Raw genomic sequence first — 21,609 nt, forward strand, 5'->3', positions numbered from 1 at the left:
TTTTTTAAAATGATGTCAAACAATGTGATCTCAATTAGCTTTAAGGGGATAAATACATTAACATGCTAACAGTGATTACTGGTTACCTCTAAGTAGTAACCATATACTCTTGTATATTTGAGGACCAAAAAAAAAAAGTTCAACACCTTTAAAAGACAAAAATGAAGCATGAAACTGCAAATTCCATATATCCAAAATGCTAAAACTCTTTCAGAGAAATCAAATATAATTCCCATATCTTCTATAATAAGCATATTTCTGAAGAGAGGGCAGGAAAGTTTCAGTTGTTTTTTTTTTTTTTTAAAGGGAAAAAAAGGCTGAAATATACCATGAAGGTGATATATCTAGTTCCACCCAAAAGAAGTCTCATTACCTTCCTAGAGAGATACAGATAGGGAAGATACAGATAAGGGTAATGTCTTTATATCAATACTACACCCCAAATTTTGATACCCACAAGCAGGCATGCTCTAAAACTTCCTCCAGAGCCATGATTCCCAATCTATGCATCCAATCCCTGATGGACTCCCTAGTTTATGCAAAGGGTTTGAAAATCCATGTCACCCAAGATCATCTGAACTACTTTGCAAAGATAAACACAGATAAAAACTGTTATGATTAAATACATTAAAACAAACAAATAGATCATTCAAAACAGTTACTGAATTCAAAATTTTTTTATCTTCATTTTCTCAAACACATATTGAAGGCAAAATCACTTGTGTAGAAATCTATAACAGTTGAACAGCCATTCTTGAAAAGGCAAAACTTTGACTTTGGAAATTTCTACCTTACTAGTATTTTGACCTGAATTAATTTAGGAGTTTCTACTGCCTATAAATCAAGAACGAGGGCTGGGGCTGTAACTCATTGGTAGAGCACCCACCTCACACATGTGAGACACTGGGTTCAATCCTCAGCACCATATAAAAATAAATAAAGATACTGTATCCAACTACAACTATAAATAAATAAATAAATATCAAGAACAAAGGAACTTGAAAACAACCACATGAAAGATTTAAGATTCAACTCTTGTGTTTCCTAAGCAGCAATATCTCAGAAAAACATTATCCCAGAAAAATAAGTATACACACGCCACACACACACACACACACACACACACACACATACTCTCTCTCTCTCTCTCTCATTATACATTTCATTAATGCCGCAGTCTGGCTGGGCACAATCAGAAGCCACTTGTCAAAAGAAACTAACTTTATTTTTAGAACCAAACACGCCAAACAAAACAGCCTCTCAGGAAAAATCCTCAGAGCCTCAACTGCCACCACCAGCTTTCCACAAGCCTCTCTCTCCCACACGCTTCTTTTCACCTCCCCCAATCCTCCTACTCTTGAGGCCGATTGGCTGGGTCACGTGGGCAGAGCCAAAAAGTCCCCCAATGTGCAGCTCCGTGGTCTGAAAGGGCAGGGAAACAGTCCAATGAGCATCACCGCAGAGGAGCCAATCAGCTACATGTTGCTGGGGCCGAGGAGCCAATCAGCTAGATGTTGCTGGGGCCGCGGCAGCTGGAAGTTTGCTGGGGCCCCTTCGGCTGTGGCTCTCAACAATTATCTCTGAATCTCAGAGTTAAGATCTTTCCAACCTCCAATCTGGATGTTTTTTTTTTCCTGTTAAAAATTTTAAGTTTATCATATGATTACCCTTCCATTAAAAACAGAAACATAACATACAGCCCGGCAAGGTAGAACATGACTAGAATCCCAGCTACTCAAGATGCTGAAGTAGGAGGATCCACAAGTTTCAAACCAGCCTGAGCAACTTAAGACGCTGACTCAAAATAAAAATATTGACTGTTGGGCTAGGATTGTGGCTCAGCGGTAGAGCGCTCGCCTAGCACAGGCGCGACCTGGGTTGGATCCTCAGCACCATATAAAAATAAAGGTGTTGTGTTGTGTCCATCTACACCTAAAAAATATATATGTTGACTGTGAATGTGACTCAGTGGTAGACACTTGGCTAGCATATATGAGGCCCTTGGTTCAATCCCCAATAATGTGAAACAAAACAACAAAAAAGAATATCAATCTACTAACACTGATAGCCTAAAAATTGTAACTATTTATGAAGCTACAATATATTTATGGTTGTTAGAAAACCATTACTGATCCACTTTTTGCAATTCCTATCAACAGTTTATATATGTAAAATCAAACACTAAGAAGTTTAAAACCTTGATATATATGTATGTCAAAGAGAAATACAGTAAAAAAAATTAAAGATTATGGAATATGCATATATAATAGGATACTCCAATTGAATTAATTTTCATGTCTCTCTTCTATGTTAGAAAACTAGAGTTGTACTGCGGTCTTAATTTGTAAGGCTTGTTGCTTTCTTCTGAATCCATCTTAAGTACTCCAAATAAACCTACCACAGTGTGACTATTAAGTGATACCAAATGAGAATTACACAGGACAAGGGTAAAAGTGACCTCCACAAGGCTATATCCAAAAGTTTGTAAAACAGCCACAAATTAAATAAAACTGATTTCTACTCTTCTGCTCCCTTCTCCTCTCAACCCTCAAAATTCTACTCTTGCACCAGTCCTTGCTATCTTGGCTGACAGAACCACAGACCATATGATCAACAAAATCAGCATCCATAAATCATATTCATCTACTACTTCTGAGTGTCTATATTCATTCACCACAATCTGTAGCTTTTATTCCTCAAATGATGCTCAAACTATTTTCTTCTCCAACTCTATCACAAATTCAGACCTTCACTCTTATTTATCTGAACTAATCTCACCTTGCATCCACTGCATTCTTACCCCAAACTATTTTTCACATCCAAGGCAAAATCCTCTGTAAAACACAAATCTGATGTTTAAAAATCTTTAAGTCTCTCTACTACTAAAAAAATAAATAAAAATTAAAAAGAAAATCTTACTAGATTTACTTATGTTTCCTACTGTTACTGATTTCTAACTTTATCCCATTATGGTCAGAAAAGATACTATGCATGATGTTTATCTTTTTTTAATCTCCTGAGACTACAGTGGTTTGCATATGATTTGTCCCCCAAAGGTTCATGTGCTGAAAGCTTCCTCCTTGATACCATATTGACAAGTAAATGAGCTTTAAGAGATGGGAAGGTAATTCAGCCAGGGGTGCCACCCTCATGAAAGGGATTAATGCAGGCCTCAGTGAAGTGAATTAGTTCCCAAGAGATCATGTTGTTATAAAAGAGGAAGTCTGGTTTCTCTAGGCTCTCTTGATTCCTCTCTCAACATCTGATCTACCTCTGTCTCTCTCTCACCCTGTGATACACTTCCCTTCTCCTCTCATCTATGTTTTAACATTCCATGTTTTTACCAGCACTGGCTTTCTTAGGTTTGGGGAGGTCTCTAATAGCAACTTGAATGAACATGTGTACCTGGAAACTATGTACACCTAAAGTCATTTCACTGGTTATTATTTTGAATCCTGATTTGTGTTTTTAAAAAAAGAATTTAAAACTGGTCAATCTTGAAGCCCCAACTGCCCTTTCCTTCTCAGTTTTACATTTAAAAAAAAAACAAACTGTTTTTGCCATTTTGTTTTCATTAATGAGATGAGAAAAATCAAACAGAAGCATCTGTTTCTTGAAAAACTGCACTACTTCTGACAGCTGGAAAGAAGTGTTTACTAAGAACAGTCAAACACAGGTAATGCTAATACATTAAATTCCTACGGTGTTGTATAAATGATATCATAAGTATGTCTCTTAATCTACATTGCAACTCTTTATCACAAATGGGGAAACTCAATCTTTTACCAATTAACTTTTTGCCCAGTACTTTTCTAGCTGCAAAAACACAATTAAAATTCAGGTTATATGACAAAGTCTATTATTATTCCCTAAGCATATTTTTGTATCATGTGAAAACATTTAAAAAGGCACGTTTTTAAAGTGGTCATCCATCCAAACCTCCACACCTTTGCTATTATTTAAAAAAAAACAACAAAAAACCGAGTCCCTGGCAGATCCAAAATTAGCTCACCTATTATCAACATACCTAAGCTCTCACAGTCCTTGATGCCTTTACCTATACATTATAAAGGAGGACACAGAATACAATCCTACGGTACTCAGTAGGTCATACCTGGAGACAATCAACTTTCCTTAATAGCTCTGAGTTTTCCCTAAGAAAAAGAAATAGGGAAAAAATGTAATCCTATATATCCTACATAATTTAGTTTGATAACAGCTTAAATTAACTGAAAAAGTGCAGCAGTCATCTAAATAAGAGTGCTAGCAAACTTTTCTATAAAAGGCTGGAAAGTATGTATAGTTTAGGTTTTGTTGTTAAGTAGTTACTTAACTCTGCAACTGCTGCAAAAAGCAGTCATAGACAATACATTAGTGAATGGTTGTGCTGTTTTTCAAAAGTACATTTTTAGGGGCTGGGGTTGTGGCTCAGGGGTAGAGCACTTGCCTAGCATGTGTGAGGCACTGGGTTTGATCCTCAACACCACATAATAAATAAATAAATAGATAAAGGTATTGTGTCCATCTACAACTAAAATATATATATATATTTCTAAATACATTTACAATGTATTTTTGGATTATGTCTGTTGTCTATAGATTATAGACCCCAATCTATAGCATGTTGAGCTCACTTCCTAAAGCAAGTGAAAAAAATAAAAGGTTACAGAATGAGCTAACCAAAGATGAAAGGCCATTTCCTTTTCCTTCTCGGTTTTACGTTATAAAATTGTATTCCAAAAAAATTTAATAAAATTGTATTTTTAAAAATAAACATTAATTATCATTTTTAGGTGTGATAAAAGGTATGCTAATGTTTATAAAAGACTCCTTATATTTTAGAATACATACTAAAATATTTACTAGATGAAATAATGATATTTGGATGTGTTTCAAAATAATTCAGTGCAGGAAATAAAGTAAAAGATATAGATAAAATAAAACCTGTCATTAATAACAACTGAAGTGGGGGCTGGAGTTAAGATTTTCAAAAAAATAATAACAACTAAAGTAGAGTAATGGGGTAATGGGTACACAGGGTTCACTGTACTATTCTATTTTTCCAAGTGCTTAAAATTTCAATAATAAAAAGACTAATAAAAACAAATTACTTTTTAAACTTGGCAAGTGAATCACAAATTTAAGTGCACTTGCAAAATTAGCTATTTTCTTAACTTTATGTCTATCAACATATTAGGCCAGGTAATTCTTTGCTGTGAGAGCTATCCTGCACACTGTAGGATATTCAGTATCAATCTTACCTTGCAACCAATAGATTTAAGTAGTAAATCCCCTACTCCCACCCAGTGTAACAATCAAACATGTCTCCAGACATTTCCAAAAGTTACCCTGTAGGAAAAAAATACCCCTGAGTGAGAACTACTACTTAAAACAAACTATAGTGCTGTCTAATAGACTATGTTAATTCTTACATCCTAGAAAAAAAATGAGACTTTCATGAATTTTTGTTCTAATCTTGGGCCATCAGTTGTATTTACATTTTAATTCAATTTTGAAATGCAGTTTTTCCTCTTTGAGTTAGTGTCATTAAAAAGTGTCATTAAGCCCTTCGGGTATAGTCCAAGGAGAGGAATAGCTGGGTCAAATGGTGGTTCCATTTCAAGATTTCCAAGGAATCTCCATACTGTTTTCCATATTGGCTGCACCAATTTGCAGTCCCACCAGTAGTGTATGAATGTATCTTTTTCCCCACATCCTCGCCAACACTTATTGTTGTTTGTCTTCATAACTGCAATTATAACTGGAGTAAGATGATATCTTAGAGTAGTTTTGATTTGCATTTCTCTAATTGATAGAGATACTGAGCATTTTTTCATATATTTGTTAATTGTATATCCTCTTCTGAGAAGTGTCTGTTCAGGTCCTTGGTCCATTTGTTGACTGGGTTATTTGATTTTTTTGGTGCTTAGCTTTCTGAGTTCTTTATATACCCTAGAGATTAATGCTCTATCTGATGTGTGGGGGTAAAATTTGCTCCCAGGATGCAGGCTCTCTGTTCACCTCACAGATTGTTTCTTTTGCTGAGAAGAAACTTTTTAGTTTGATTCCATCCCATTTATTGATTCTTGGTTTCAATTCTTGCAATATAGGAGTCTTCTTAAGGAAGTTGGAGCCTAACCCCGAATGATGAAGATTAGGGCCTACTTTTTCTTCTATTAGACGCAGAGTCTCTGGTTTAATTCCTAGGTCCTTGATCCATTTTGAGTTAAGTTTTGTGCATGGTGAGAGATAGGCGTTTAATTGCCACATCAATGTTTACAGCAGCACAATTCACAATAGCTAAACTGTGGAGCCAACCTAGATGCCCTTCAGTGGATGAATGGATTAAAAAAAAATGGGGCATATATACACAATGGAATTTTACTCAGCAATAAAAGAGAATAAAATCATGGCATTTGCAGGTAAATGGATGGCGCTGGAGAAGATAATGCTAAATGAAGTTAGCGAATTCCCCAAAAAACAAATGCCGAATGTTTTCTGTGATATAAGGAGGCTGACTCATAGGGAGGGAGAGCATGGGAGAAACAGATGAATTCTAGATAGGGAAGAGAGGTGGGAGGGAAAAGGAGGGGGGCAGGGGATTAGCAAGGATGGTGGAATGTGATGGACATCATTATCCAAAGTACTTATATGAAGACACGAATTGGGTGTCAACAAACTTTATATATAAACAGAGATATGAAAAATTGTGGTATATATGTGTAATAAAAATTGTAATTCAAAAAAAAAAACAAAGTACATGTATGAAGACATGAATTGGCGTGAACATACTTTATATACAAAGATATGAAAAATTGTGCTCTATGTGTAATAAGAATTGTAATGCATTCTGCTGTCGTGTATTTAAAAAAATAAAATCAATTAAAAAAAAAGTGTCATTAAATTTAACCTGACAGGTAAATATCCCTTTTCCACTCTATTTCTACAAATTAGGTCTACAATGGTTTTTTAAACAGAAAATGTACAGAATGGAAATCTAAATGAGGAGTATGGTACAAATTATTTACAAACATCTGGCTACTAATCCTCATGTCAACATCAATCTTACATGTTCACAGCATTAACTAACCATTTGTTCTATATATGAATTCAATTACGTAGGAAAGAAAATCTACTCTTGAAAAAGAATGCCAATTTCATTCCCAACTCTATAGGTGCACCTCATTCTGCAGAGGCTCTCATGTGAACAGAAACCTCTAGATTTATAAATCAATGGGCAGTTGTAGTAATTAACTTCTGAATCAGAAAACATACTTTTTAAAAAATAAGGCAAAAAGGAATGTAATTTTGTTAACCTCTTGCTTTACTGTCTATAATCAGAAGGGCTTGGTATTTTAGTAGTTTTTGTTACTGCAGTTTTTGGATTCATTAAATTTTTAAAAATGAGATATTCAGTCAGTAAACGTCACTCCATTTTCCCAAATCAAAGTAAAACAACAACAACAAAAAATTTAATTGCCTTCCACTTACAAAATGCTAAAATTAACGTAAGCCTTTACTGTACCATCAAAAGAAACTCTTAGAACACACATTTAGGTTCTAAATTCATAAATTTACATCCAAGAAACATGCAACTAAAAAAACTACTGCAAAAGAAAAATTAAATTATATATCTCATTCATAAAAATATTACAGTAATAAAACTATTATGTAGTTCATAGATTTCTAATGTGCTAATTTAAAATTCAGGTCTTTTTGGGCAACAGATAATTCCAAGCAAGATGAATTGTTTACCTCTGAAACACCATAGGCTCTTTTTGAGCTGTAAACAATTCAAAAATACATACAATTAAAGAAGGAAAAAAAAAAAAAAAGCAAAAGGAACATATGACTAGAAATGTGTGTCTTTTCAAATGTGTGTCTTAAGGTTTTTTAATTCATAAAAATAGATTGGTCCACCAGATTGGGAGAAGCTTTTGGACAGAACTGTAATATCCTGCCTAAGCTAAATTTGCTAGCTTCTGACTTACTCTACATAATTTTGCATGACACTGAAACAAATATAATCCTAGTATATATTTAATATGAGGTTATAATTAACAAAGCAAGCTACCCTTTATCCAATACATACATACAGATTCTCAACTGAAATTCCAAAGATAATAAGATATATTTATTTTCCTCTTATAAGAATATTCTCGCCAGGCATGGTAGCACACGCCTGTAATCCCAGTGGCTTGGGAGGCTAAGGCAGAAGGAGGTTCAATGCCAGCCTCAGCAAAATCAAGGTACTAAACAACTCAGTGAAACCCTATTTCTAAATAAAATACAAAATGGGGCTGGAGATGTGACTCAGTTGTCAAGTGCCCCTGAATTCAATCCCCGGTACCAAATAAATAAATAAATTTTATTTTTATATATATATATTTTTTTTAAACTCTAAGTTAAATGTATGTATATATGTACAGTGATAAGCATGCACTGTAACTTTCAAAGATTCACATTAAGGTCAAGAAACCAGAAGTCTACACAAACACAAATTTAGTTATGACAAAAAACAAAGAATTATCTCTGAGTATCACAGAGATCAGGAAAGACTCTGATTCACGAATGTCTGTGTTCCCCTTCCCTCAACATTCCTAGTATGATTCTTAGGTGAACCCAACTGGGCTCCCAATAGCACAATGGTTCCACCAGATTAGCAGGAAATACAAATCCTCTTTTCACCTAGGGCTATTCCTAAAACATTGGAAGAATCATAGAAAACCAAAAAATACTTTAAGCTAGCTTTTATTAAAATTTAATTTTCAATCAGAAAAGTATTAGGTAAGTATTAAATTTTGAAAATGAAAATCCATCTCATATAGAGTTATTTCTAAGATAATTTTTACTTAAAATATTTTTAAGCTTAGTTTAATTACCTCTGCTTCTACATCCACATTTTGCTTCAGAAGTAACTTCAAAATATCAACATGTCCATTTTGACTAGCCGCTTGCATAGCTGTATGGCCAGCACATTGCCCATTTACCTTAAAAAAAAAAAAAAAAAATGAACAAATGTCACAAACCAGAAAGAAAGAACCAACATATACATATAGTATAGGTTTAAAAACTTGTTTATTGTACAATTCCATAAGAATAATTTGATGTTCCATATATTATAAGAGAGATCACCAGAAACTCTTTATATCTTTTCTTTTTGTGGTGTTGGGGAGTTGAACCCAGGGCCTCATGTATGTCAGGCAAACGCTCTATCACTGAGACACATCCCCAGCCCAACAGAAACTCACTCTTTAATTTAGAGAAGGAAAGCAAGCATTTTTTTAAAATTAAAGTTTCATTATTCTAAGAGCTCATGAAAGAATTGTTTAGCCAGACTGTAAAGAAGAAAGAAAAGAGGTAAGGGGGAGGAAAGTTAAGTTAGATTTGTATATAGAGTACACTTCTTTTTGTATTATTAAATCTCAGACTGTGGTTAAATGGAAAAATCAGCAAGGTGAATGAAAAACTTTTAGAAAAGTTACTAGCCACTAAAAAATAAATAAATTCAATTCAACAAATATACCACATACCATTGTAGACAAACATAAATGAGTTGGCAAGGTGACTATATATAATTATTGTATTATAAAGCCGCAATTTCCAACCTATCCTTATCTTCAGATGCTATGTACATGCAAAACTTACCCATGAACATTCCCCAAGCCAAGTACAATTCTTTATTCTACCTCTTTCATTCTCATCCATCTGACAACAAAAGATAGCTAAGGATGGTAGCCTGGCCACACATTTATATCCTATCTCTCCTGAGACCACACTTAATGGCAGTTAATAATTTAAAATGTAAAGTCCATAAGGACAAAGGGAAAGGTAGAATTAACATGGGGGGGGGGGGAACACTTATGAAACAAAGAAAACAGAAAGAGGAACAATAATTGACTTTATAGGGAAGAGAAAGCCAAGCATAAAAACCACGAGACCCTCTAGACAAAATGAAAACCTACAAATACAAGCACATCAGAGGGCTCATAAGAGGGACACTGGACCTAAGTCTGATGTACAACAGTCATACTCTAGGCCCAGCCCTGACAGAAAAAAAGGTTTCTTAGCTCTATACTAAATAGCCATAGAGAATAAACCCCTAAATGATGGCATTTGGAGATCCCCAAACCTCCAATCATCATAATGCAAAGTCAGTCAGTCAGTCCCGTGAGGTAAGGAGTTATCCATCAGTTTTTTAATGTCTTATTCAGATACAAATAAAAAACCAATGATCAGAGAGAGGGCTGAGAAAGACTCAAAAACACAAAATGAACAAAACAGAATAATTAATTCAAATTTAAGAAAAGATTACTCTGGAAGAACAAATTAAAGGAGAAAAAAACTCTAGGAAAAAATTCACTTAAAAGATATTTAAGAATTCATTTGAAAATCAAAAGGAAGATTCTAAGAACAAATAAGAAAACAAAGTTTAAAAAAAAGAAAAAAAAACCACTCCAAGAGGTGAAAGTACACTGGTGGATATGAGGCAAGACAACATGTTTTTTTTTTTTAAATACCATGAGACTTTTTAAAAATATATTCTTCTTATATTAAGTTAAAAGATGAGTCACATTTACGTTATTCACTAACATCTTACTAAAGACTTTTTTCTTTTAAGCTTCAACCAACTAAGATAAACTCAACAGGAAATGCATACACATGCACAAAGACATGCTCACACATAGACTTATGCACTATCTACACTGAAATCTTGAAAGACAATGAACAAATAGAACTAACTTTAGCAGACCAAAAAAACCTGCCTAGAGAAAAACCTAAAAGCAATTCTTTGAACAATGAACTCCAAAAGGCTCAAAACTGATGGCAAAATACTTCTGGCTTTGGGAATAAATGTGGTAGACACCAAGCACAAAAGCACTGGTCAAGAGTGTGTTTAAAAAGCACTTATGGGGGAACTGGGATTGTAGCTCAGTGGTAAAGCGTTTGCCTTGCATGCCTGGGATTCAATCCTCAGCCCCACATAAAAATAAAAAATAAAGATATTGTGTCCATCTATAACATTTATATATATAAAAGCACTTATTGGGTTGGGGAAATAACTCAGTTGGTAGAGTGCCTGCCTCTCATGCACAAGGCCCTAGGGGAGGGAGGGAGGGAGGGGAAGGGAGGGGGAGAGGGAGGGAGGGAGAGAGGGAGGGAGGGAGGGAGGGAGAGAGAGCGAGCGAGCAAGCACTTATGACGGACTCAGTGGTGAATGCCTTAATTCCAGCGGTTGGATCAGGTGGCTAAGACAGTAGGATGGCAAGTTCAAAGCTAGCCTCAGCAATGCTGAGGTACAAGCAACTCAGTATGACCCTATCGCTAAATAAAATATAAAACAGGGCTGGGGATGTGGCTCAGTGGTCAAATGCCCCTGAGTTCAATTCCCAGTACCAAAAGAAAAAGGTACTTCTATTCCTGGATTTCCCCATAACAGACAGCTTAGTTACTACTCCTCCCTTACTGGACAGAAACCTGAATATTTGTCCCATGAAAAGGGTAGAGGCTCTATCCTTTAGAAACCTGGCACTTAAAACTCTATAAGTTTTATGTAAGTATTTACAAGCTGAAAGCAGAGAAACCAGGACCACTTCTCAAGTCTGAAAGCTAGGTCTATACCCTCTATGCCAGAGAATGAAGACAATTTTCTGGGGATTCAGATCAGCTCCACAGAAAAACCCTAACAACTATACCAGGAGTGGCCCAGAGCAACGTTAAGTCAAGGGCTGACAAACCCACAGTTAAGTCAAGGGTTGACAAACCCATTCACAGACATAGGAACTTTCAAATAAGGCTTTACATGCCCACTCTTAGAGAAGAAGGGACAACCAAAGATCACCAGACAACCAAGGAGGGGCTCTGACATGAAAAAACTAGGCCCAAAACAAACAGAAAAGAATAACTTAGAAGAGATAAAAAATTTAGCAGGGACAAAAAATATATAAAGGACCTTACCAACAGTCTACTCAATAAGAAGAGAAAGTATAATACACACTTTAAATACCAACATGATGGCATGAATGAGAACATAAAGAGAGGGAAAAGCCTTGAAATTTAAAACTAACAGAATATTGAAAACTTAGGAATTAGGATGGCTTCATTCTTCTCAACAGCAATTCTGAAATTATGCTGAAGGAAAATCATCTCTAACTCAGAATTCTATCCCCATACAAACATAACTGTGAGGTTGGGGGGAAAAAAAAATCAAGACATGAAAGATGTATTTTCCACATATTCTTTCTCAAAAGCCACTAAAATCTATACCTTAGAAAAAATACAGTAAACATGGAAAGACAATAAACACACAAAACAAGACATATAACACAAGAAAGAGGGGAAGGGAAGCCATCAGGGACTATATAAAGAGGACAACTTATAGGTAGAGAATGTGAGAAGGCACTAAAAGAAATTTCTCTCAGAATATGAAACAAATATCTGATATACCTGATGTCATAATATGAAAACGAACAATTAGAAATTTGGGGAGGAATTAATAATAAAAATATAGATAAAAATGAAAAACTTTTAAAATTATGTATGGGGTTAACAGGATCTGGGGCAGATCACAGTGAAACTTTAGAATAAAGGAAACGTTCTCCATCTTAATACAGGTATAGATTAAGTGGCTGTATGCATTTGTCAAAACTCAACTTGATTTCACTGCATTAAAATTTATATCTTTATTTCTTAAAAAGGACTAGTAAGAACTATAATGAAAAAAAAGGTTGTGTAGAAAAATACATTCTAGCATACTCCACAGCTCAAATATAAATACCATTTACAGAATATACAAAATTATAATATACTATAACCATATGAAGAAGCTGGAAAGTGTGTGTATGGTTGTGGTGGGGGTAGACTGGAGGTGGTGAAAGGAAACAGAATCCTCAGGTTCCACAGCAGAAAAGAGAATTTATAGCACAAAATCAAAAAAAGGAAAGAAAATCAAGAAATAATAATAAAGCATGATATTAGAAGACAAGGAGGTAAATATGAAGAATATCAATTACAAGTTCAAAATAGTTGCCTCTAAATAATGAGAAAACAAGGGTGTGAAGGAAGGCATATTGTTTTTCATAATAAACCTTATAGAACTATTTTTGGTATGTATGACATTGTTAAAACATTACTTTAAAATAATGGAAATGGACTAAAGCCTCTAATTATGAGACAAAGAGTGATTAAATAGATAAAAATGACACAACTACATGTTGCTTATAAGAAATTCACTTTACCTCTAAAGACATACACAGACTCAAAGTGAACAGATGAAGTAAGATATTCCACACAAACAGAATCCAAAAGAAAGAAGAAATAACCACACTTTTATCAAATAAAATAGACTAAATCAAAAGCAATAAAGAGAAACAAGGAAGGTCATTATATAATCATTAAGGGGTCAATTCAAAAAAAGAAAATAACAATTATAATTACATATGCACTCAAAAGAAGAGAATCTAACTATATAAAGCAAATTGTGGGGTGGGGGGAATACCAAGGATTGAACCTAGGGACGATTAACTGCTGAGCCACATCCCCAGCCCTTTTTTATTATTTTATTAGAGACAGGGTCTCACTGAAATGCTTAGGGCCCTCAATAAATTGCTGAGGCTGAGTTTGGATTCATAATCCTCCTACCTCAGTCTCCCGAGTCGCTAGAATTACAGGTATATGCCACTGCACCCGGCTAGAGCAAATATTAACAGACCTGATGGGAGATAAACACTGATACAATAATGGGGGGGGGGGGGGGCTGAGAAGGTAGCTCAGTGGTGAGGCATGTGCCTAGAAGGCACAAGACACTGGGGTCAAACCACAGTTCACCAAATAAAAAAGAACAGAATATTGACAATAGTAATAGGAGAATTTAACATCCCACTTTCAGCAATAGACAGAAGAATAAATAAAGAAACAGAGTTAAAATGCATTCCAGAGCAAATGGACCCAACAGACATCGACAGAACATTTCATTCAACTACAAAATAATATACATTCTTCTTAACAACGCATGGAACATTCTCCAGAATAGATCATTTGATAGACCTACAAGAATTTCAACAAATTTTTAAGAGTGAAATCATATTGAGTTTTTTTCCAAACACAGCACAACAAAACTAGAAATCAACAACAAGAAGTCTATACAAAATGTGAAAATTCAACAATTTACTCTTGAACAACGTATGGATCAAGGAAGAAATTAAGCAAATTTTAAAATTCTTGAAACAAATGAAAATGGAAATACACTATATCAAAATTTATAGGATAGGACAAAAGCATTATCAGGAATGTTTATGACAATAAAAACTTAATATCAAAAAAGAAGAAAGAATTCAAATAAACTACCTATCACTGTACCTCAAGGAACCAAATGCAAAATGAATAGAAAGAATGAAATAATAGGGATAAGAGCAAAAATAAATTAAACTTGAGACTTAAAACAATACAAAGGATCGAGGCAATCAAGAGGTAGTTCTTCAGAAAGATAAAATAGACAAACTTATCAAGACTTCTAAGAAAAAGAGAACATTCAAATAAAGTCAGAGATGAAAAAGGAGACATTACAACTGATACCATAGAAATACAAAAGATCTTGACAGGTTATCATGAACAACTATATGTTCACAAATTTGATAACCTAAAAGAAATGGATAAATTCCTGGACATATTCACCCAAGATTGAGTCATGATGAAATAATACATCTAAACAGACCAGTAACATGTAACAAGACTGAATCAGTAATAACATCTCCCAACAAAGAAAAACCAAAAACAGATGACTTGCTTCAGTACTGAATTCTACCAAGATCAGCAATTCTTCTTAAATTATTAAACTACTCTAAAAAATTAAAGAGGAGAAATTCATCTTAACTCATTCTATGAGGAAAACACCCTGATATAAAAACTAGACAAGGACAACAAAAGACAAGAAAGCTACAAGCCAATATCTTTGCTGAACATATGTGCAAAAAATCCTCAGCAAAATACCCATAAATTAAATCCAACAGCAATAAAATCATAATCAATTGGAATTCATCTTAGGGATGCAAGAATGGTTCAAAATACACAATTCTGACGTACCACATCAACAAATGAAGAACAAAAACTGTATTATTATTTCAACAGCTGCAGAAAAAGCATTTGTTAAGATTCAACATATTCATGATGCAAACTCTGAATGTATCAGGTATAGAAGGAACATACCTCAACATAACAAAGGCTGTATACCATAAGTCAACAGTTTACATTATATTGAATGGAGAAAAACTGAAAGATTTCTAAGATTTGGAACAAGATAAAGATGCTCACTTCTGCCGCTTTTTTTTTCCCCCTATGTGCTGGTGACTGAATTCAGGCACTTGCACATACTAGGCAAATGAATGAAATTTCAGTCCTTTCCTTACTTTTATTCTACATTGTACTTTAAGTTATAGCCAAAGCAATCAAACAAGAGAAAGATGTAAAGGGCCTCCAAATTGGAAAAGAGGAAAACAAATTGTAGCTCTTTGCACAAGACATAATCTTTTATATAGAAAACTCCAAAGACTCCACCAAAAAACTATTAGAACTTGTAAATATATTCAGTAAAGTTAGAGGGTACAAAATGAACATACAAAAATCAATGGCATTGTTATACATCAATAGTAAATTATCTGATATAGAAATCGTGAAAGTAATTCTATTTATAATAGCTACAAAAAATAAATAGGCAGGGCACAGTGGCACATGACTGTAATCAATCCCAACAGCTCAGGAGGCTGAGGCAGGAAAATCATAAGTTCAAAGCCAGCCTCAGCAAGTTAGCAAGGATCTGAGCAACTTAGCGAGACCCTGTCTCAACATAAAACATAAAAAGGGCTGAGGATTAAATGCCCCTAGGTTCAATCCCCAGTTACTAACTAACTGAATAAATAAATAAAATAGATTTAGGGTTAGGTTTAGGATTAGGGTTAGTGTTAGGGTTAGAATAAATTTAACCAAAGAAGTTAAATTTGATGACAGAAATTGAAGAGGACACAAAAGTACAGAAAGACATTTTATATTCATAGATGGGACGAATCAACACTCTTAAAATATCCATACTACATTTAAGATTTGATATGAAATGTCCAGAACACCTCATGTGTGGAAGGCTTGGTCCCGATGCAACAATGTTCAGAGGCTGAAGCTTTTGCGAAATGACTGGATCATGAGGGCTCTGACCTCATCATTGAATTAATAATTTGATGGAATTACTGGGAGATGGGACATAGCTGAAGAAATGGGTCCTTGGAGGCATACCTTTGTCCCTATCCCCTTCCTCTCTCTACAGCTTTCCTCCACCACCATTTCTACTTTGCCTTAGAAGAAATGGAGTCAGACAACCATACACTAAAACCTCTCGAACTGTAAATTAAAATAAATATTTTCTTCTTTCTTTTTCTCAGGTATTTTGGTCACTGTACAAACTAACTAACACAACACCCAAAGCAATCTACAAATGCAAGTCCTATCAAAATACCAAAAGACATACCACATGATTTCATGTGAGAATAGAATGATGGTTACCAGAGGATGGGAGAGTAACGGGGAGAAAGGAGTGAGGAAAGGCTGATCAATGGTTATTAAATTACAGACAGAAGTAGTTCTAATATGCTATTATACCATAGCATGACTACAGAAAAAAATAACATAACTGGATATTTCAATAAGCTAGAGGAAAGGATTTTGAAATGTTTCCTTTATAAAGAAATGATAACTGTTTAGGAGACAGGTGTTTATATTCATTTTTGGTGGTACTGGGGAATCAAACCCAGGGCTTTACACATATTCCCAGCCCTGCTTACCCTAATTTAAACATTATAAAATGCATACATTAATAAAAATTTTACATGGTACCCAACTAAAATGTGTGATTTTTATGATTTTAGTATTAGTTAAAAAAATAATTTAAATAAAAGAGAAAAACAAGTTAGATTTATTGATCAAATAAAGAATATATATGAAAGCATGCCCTAAAATATTTTTACAAGAACTTTAATAATTAAATGAAGACAAAATTAAGTATAACAAATGTAAATGTGCTTGACAGAATATAAAGGAAATCTGACTCTATCTTTAAAAAAAAATTTGAAATTTCAACATCAAAAAATTATTTGTGACTTATTACAAATCTGAAAAATTATTGTTTTGCTGTAATTGATATCTATCCAATAAAGCTAAAATGTCACAAGAGTTTTGGAAAAGAAAGTAATACTTTTAAATTATAGCTCTCATCTTCTAACTCTAGCATACTTAAAATCAAACAAAAATACAAAGAGGTGGCAAAACAGCCCTTATAACACAGTGAGGATGATTCAAATTGCCACATCAACTACAACCTCTGGCACTGAACATAATACTGGTACCAGCATGTAACCAATAACTAAACAAAAGTACAATAACTATGCTAGAATGAAAACAGCCCATTTAAAATATGGCTTGAGCTCCACTCCTTTGGGTTCACTCCACAGGCTCAGAAGGTTGACGAGGAACAGGGCTTGCGGGGAGGTGGGTAAAAAATATATATGTGTCTTGTAAAAAATAAGTAAAACATGGCTTGCGTGAATGGAAAAACTATAGCATCACTTATGAAGAGTTACAAACACATGACCTCTAATTCATCTACATTATAAATAGTGAAATAGTCAACTTTTACAGAAGGGTACAAGTTTAGATTAAATGTTTTAAAAAGAGATTAAAGAAACTATTTGTAAAATTTTCTAAAAGATATTTAAAAGATGTCATATAATCACATTTACATGGAGAAAATTCACTAACATTTCCCAAAACAATTATCACTTAAAAAAAACTATATGTAAGTTTTGTCAGTCATAAAATACAAAAGAAAATGTCAATTTTTTTTTTAAGTGCACACTGAAGAATGCCTGATGCCTGCTTTAAAATACCTTAGAGAAACAAGAAAAGGGGAATAGATAAAACACATGTAGCAAAATCTTAATTATCTAACAAGGAAAAATCTTAATAACTGTTGAATATAAGATTCATTATAACTATGCTATTTTTTGTGTATGCTTCAAAATAATTTTTAAAATGCTCACATCCACATCTGGTCTTTTTAGCAAATCTTCCACTTTAGCAACATCTCCATTGGCAGCAGCCTTAACTAATTCTTCATTGAGGTCACCAGATTCTTGAGTTTCAAATAATTTCTTCAGGAGTTGTGAGAGTCTTTCTGCAAAGCATCAAATAAAGCTGCTAATATAGGAGGATCTCAAACCTTAACTACTAAAAGATAACTATTATCCATATTCCTATAATCTTTTCCTATTTTTTATTTCTATCATTAATGTTATTCTTTGTACTGAGCTATAGACAACTACCCACGCAAGTTATATAATTACTAATATATGAAGCTACATTAAATTCATGCCCATAAGCATTCTAAGTTTTCTACAATTCATGTGTTTCCAGTTATAATTGTAGAAAAATAGAGTTACATACTAACAATAATTCAAGATTTAGAAGTCATACTGAAGATACTATGAATGAACACTAGGATGGGAATATGACAATGATACAAACTTCCTTTTAGACTTTAAGTAAACCACAGTGCCTCTCGAAGCTCAATATTACAAACCTTAGAATTAATCAAAATATCAATGATTATGGTACAAAAGTAATGTGATCTCTGTAGTATCCTGTGATATGCTTTAGGGGCAAAGCAATTTTCAGCTGAAAAAGGACATCTAAATGCTAACAACACACTTCATTAACTGTCAATTTTTTGACAAAAACAAGACCAACTCGGGGATAAATGTACAACTTTTTTTTTTTTGAGAATTTTTTTTAATATTTATTTTTTTTAGTTCTCGGCAGACACAACATCTTTGTTGGTATGTGGTGCTGGGGATCGAACCCGGGCCGCACGCATGCCAGGCGAGCGCACTACCGCTTGAGCCACATCCCCAGCCCCAAATGTACAACTTTTTCATACGACTTTTTTTTCTAAATATAATAAATTAATAAAGGAACTACCAACAAGTTCTACTCCTTAACTCTTGAAGTAGCTACTGGAAAATAGAGGAATCACAAACTGGAGCTACCCTTCACTCTTTTACTTTGCACATGGTCAGCATGAGATGCCACCCAACCTCAAGGTAAAAACAAACATTATTTGATTTAAACTTTAAGTACACTAGCAAATTACAACAGGAAATAAAACAAAAGAAGAGAAAGGAGAAAACAGCACAAAAATAAAAGTGGAGGTCCCCTAACATTTTCCTTTTATGTTTCTCCATTTACAATTATGGCTTTATCTTTTTACCTAAATGACAACAATGTACATGTAACATGTTGTAAAATGAACTAAGTTTGTTATAAAAAGCTAGAGTACAGGAAGAAAAGACTTTGGAAACAAGTCTCTCCAAGTATCCAGCAAGTTCACATTTTAACATGGTTTTCTACTTATTATGGCATGTATTAATAATAACTCTTATTAAGTGATAAAGAGAAAAATATGCTAATATTTTAAAATATCCAGGAAGAAAGCCAGTTGCTAGCAATAATGTCGTAAATAAAGAAAAAAAAATGAAGCAGTTTAAGAAGTGATAGTTCTTTGACAGAAAAGTTCTGACTACAGTGTAGAATATTGAATTTCAGGTTAAGAAGCCCCTGATAAACTCAAGAAAAAGCACATTATTTATGGAACTTTTCCAGAGAGTACTTCAGCCAGAATAAAGTTTGCTTATCACAAAGGAGAAAAAGAAAAACCTTTAGTGAAACTTTAAAAGATGGTCAGAATTCAACTGAGCCTATGTAATCTGGGAGAAAGCCAAGCACACACACATCATCATCTATATATGAGAACTGAGGAAATTAGCAAAGGTTCTAATGTAAACCATATTACTTTGTTTTACCATATTTTTTATTGGTACATATTATATAATATTATTAGTTGTCCATGCATACAATATTATTAGTCATACATGATGGTAAGATTCATTATTACATATTTATACATGCACACAATATAATATAATCTGGCCAACATCATTCCCAGTATTTCCCTTTCCCTTCCCTCCACCCGGTCCCTTTCCTTTACTCTACTAATCTCCCTTCAATTTTCATGAGATCCCCCACCTTTCTTTTCATTTTCCTCCATGGCTTACAGATACAAAGAAGAATGAAATTGTACCATTTGCAGGAAAATGGATGGATAGAACATTGTGTTAAACAAAATAAGCCACTCAGAAAGTAAATCATACTTTTAAAGAAACAGTGCAAAACGTACCACCAGATGCATTGCTAATGGCTGATCCTGCGGATGCTACCTTGGAAACTGCTGCTGGATTATAAGTCCAAGATGTTCCACAAACTTCCACTTTTAAATCACTGTCTGAATAAATCTGTTGTACTCGGCCAACTTTACCTAAAGTCTTTTCAAAAAACAGATAAGATTCATGTTTCTAAATACATATCATAAAATAAATCAGTGTGCGTGCACACACACACACACACGCCCAGTACTGGGAATTGAACCCAAGGCTTCATCATGCATACTAGGAAAGCATTCTACCACTGAATTACATCCCCAACCCCTTCTATTTTGTTTTGAGAAAGGGTCTCACTAAGTTGTCCAGGCTGGCCTAAAATTTGTGATCTTCCACCTCAGCTTTCCAAGTACTTGTGATCATAAGCATATGCCAACACATACAGTTAGTTCTTACATTTTAAAATATTGACTTTACCTGCCAGGAGTGGTGGCACACACCTATAAACCTAGCAATTTGGGAGGCTTTGGCAAGAGAATTACAAATTTGAGGTGAGCCTGGGAAGCTTAATGAAGCCCTGTCTCAAAACAGAAATAAAAAGACTGGGGATATAGCTGAGTGGTAAAGTGCGCCCCTGGTTTCTATCCCCAGTACCACACACATACACAAAAATAAAAGTATTAATTTTACTTGTTCCTAATTTCAAATATTTTAAAGGATATCCATTTTCAAATGAGTTATGTATTAGTTACAAACCTGAAAAAAATCTTTAAAAGATATTTTAAAAAGTATTACTTAATACATTAATACATCCTATATAAAAATATCTTAGTAAATACCATTACACTTCCACAAGTATATAAAAGGTCATGATAAAGTCTATCTTGTTCATAAAAACTTTTTATATTTAACCCCTTTTTAACCCTATATCTTGAGAACTTGCAAATCAGGTAGTCCAAAATCATGATCAATATAGTTTAGAAGAGGAAATAGGATTTCTTAAAAACAAAAAAACCACGACTTAATCCCCCAAAACTCATAGAAGGAAAATAATTTATGTAGTAAAATAGATATGTTTTTCTTTTTGTTTGTTCATGTTTTGGTACTGAGGATTGAAGCCAAGGGTGCTTTATCACTGAGCCACATGCCCAACCCTTGTTAATTTTTGAGATGGTCTCACTCGCAGAGGCTGGACTTTAACTTGTGAACCTCCTGCCTCAGTGTCCCTAGTCAATGGGATTACCAATGTGAGTCAACTCACCAGGAAGTAAACTTGCTATTTTGTATACTCATGTTTTGGAATCAGATGATTCAAACATAGATGTAACCCAGGCATAGTAGCACATAACCTCTAATC

General features: G+C 34.1%; 1 protein-coding gene across 2 annotated transcripts in view; it reads right to left on the reverse strand.

The window, feature by feature from the left end:
* Positions 1-21,609, reverse strand: part of Mib1 (MIB E3 ubiquitin protein ligase 1) — a 161,979-nt gene that overhangs the window by 53,098 nt on the left and 87,272 nt on the right. For both annotated transcript variants that reach the window (XM_071602863.1, XM_027935671.2), the window contains exons 8-10: positions 20,273-20,417; positions 18,081-18,214; positions 8,883-8,990 (exon numbers count right to left, since the gene is read on the reverse strand). In XM_071602863.1, coding sequence (XP_071458964.1) covers positions 8,883-8,990; positions 18,081-18,214; positions 20,273-20,417 — 387 coding nt within the window. The remainder of the gene's footprint in view (positions 1-8,882; positions 8,991-18,080; positions 18,215-20,272; positions 20,418-21,609) is intronic.

The sequence above is a fragment of the Marmota flaviventris genome, chromosome 16 (genome assembly GCF_047511675.1).
Source record: "Marmota flaviventris isolate mMarFla1 chromosome 16, mMarFla1.hap1, whole genome shotgun sequence".
Lineage (NCBI taxonomy): Eukaryota > Metazoa > Chordata > Mammalia > Rodentia > Sciuridae > Marmota > Marmota flaviventris.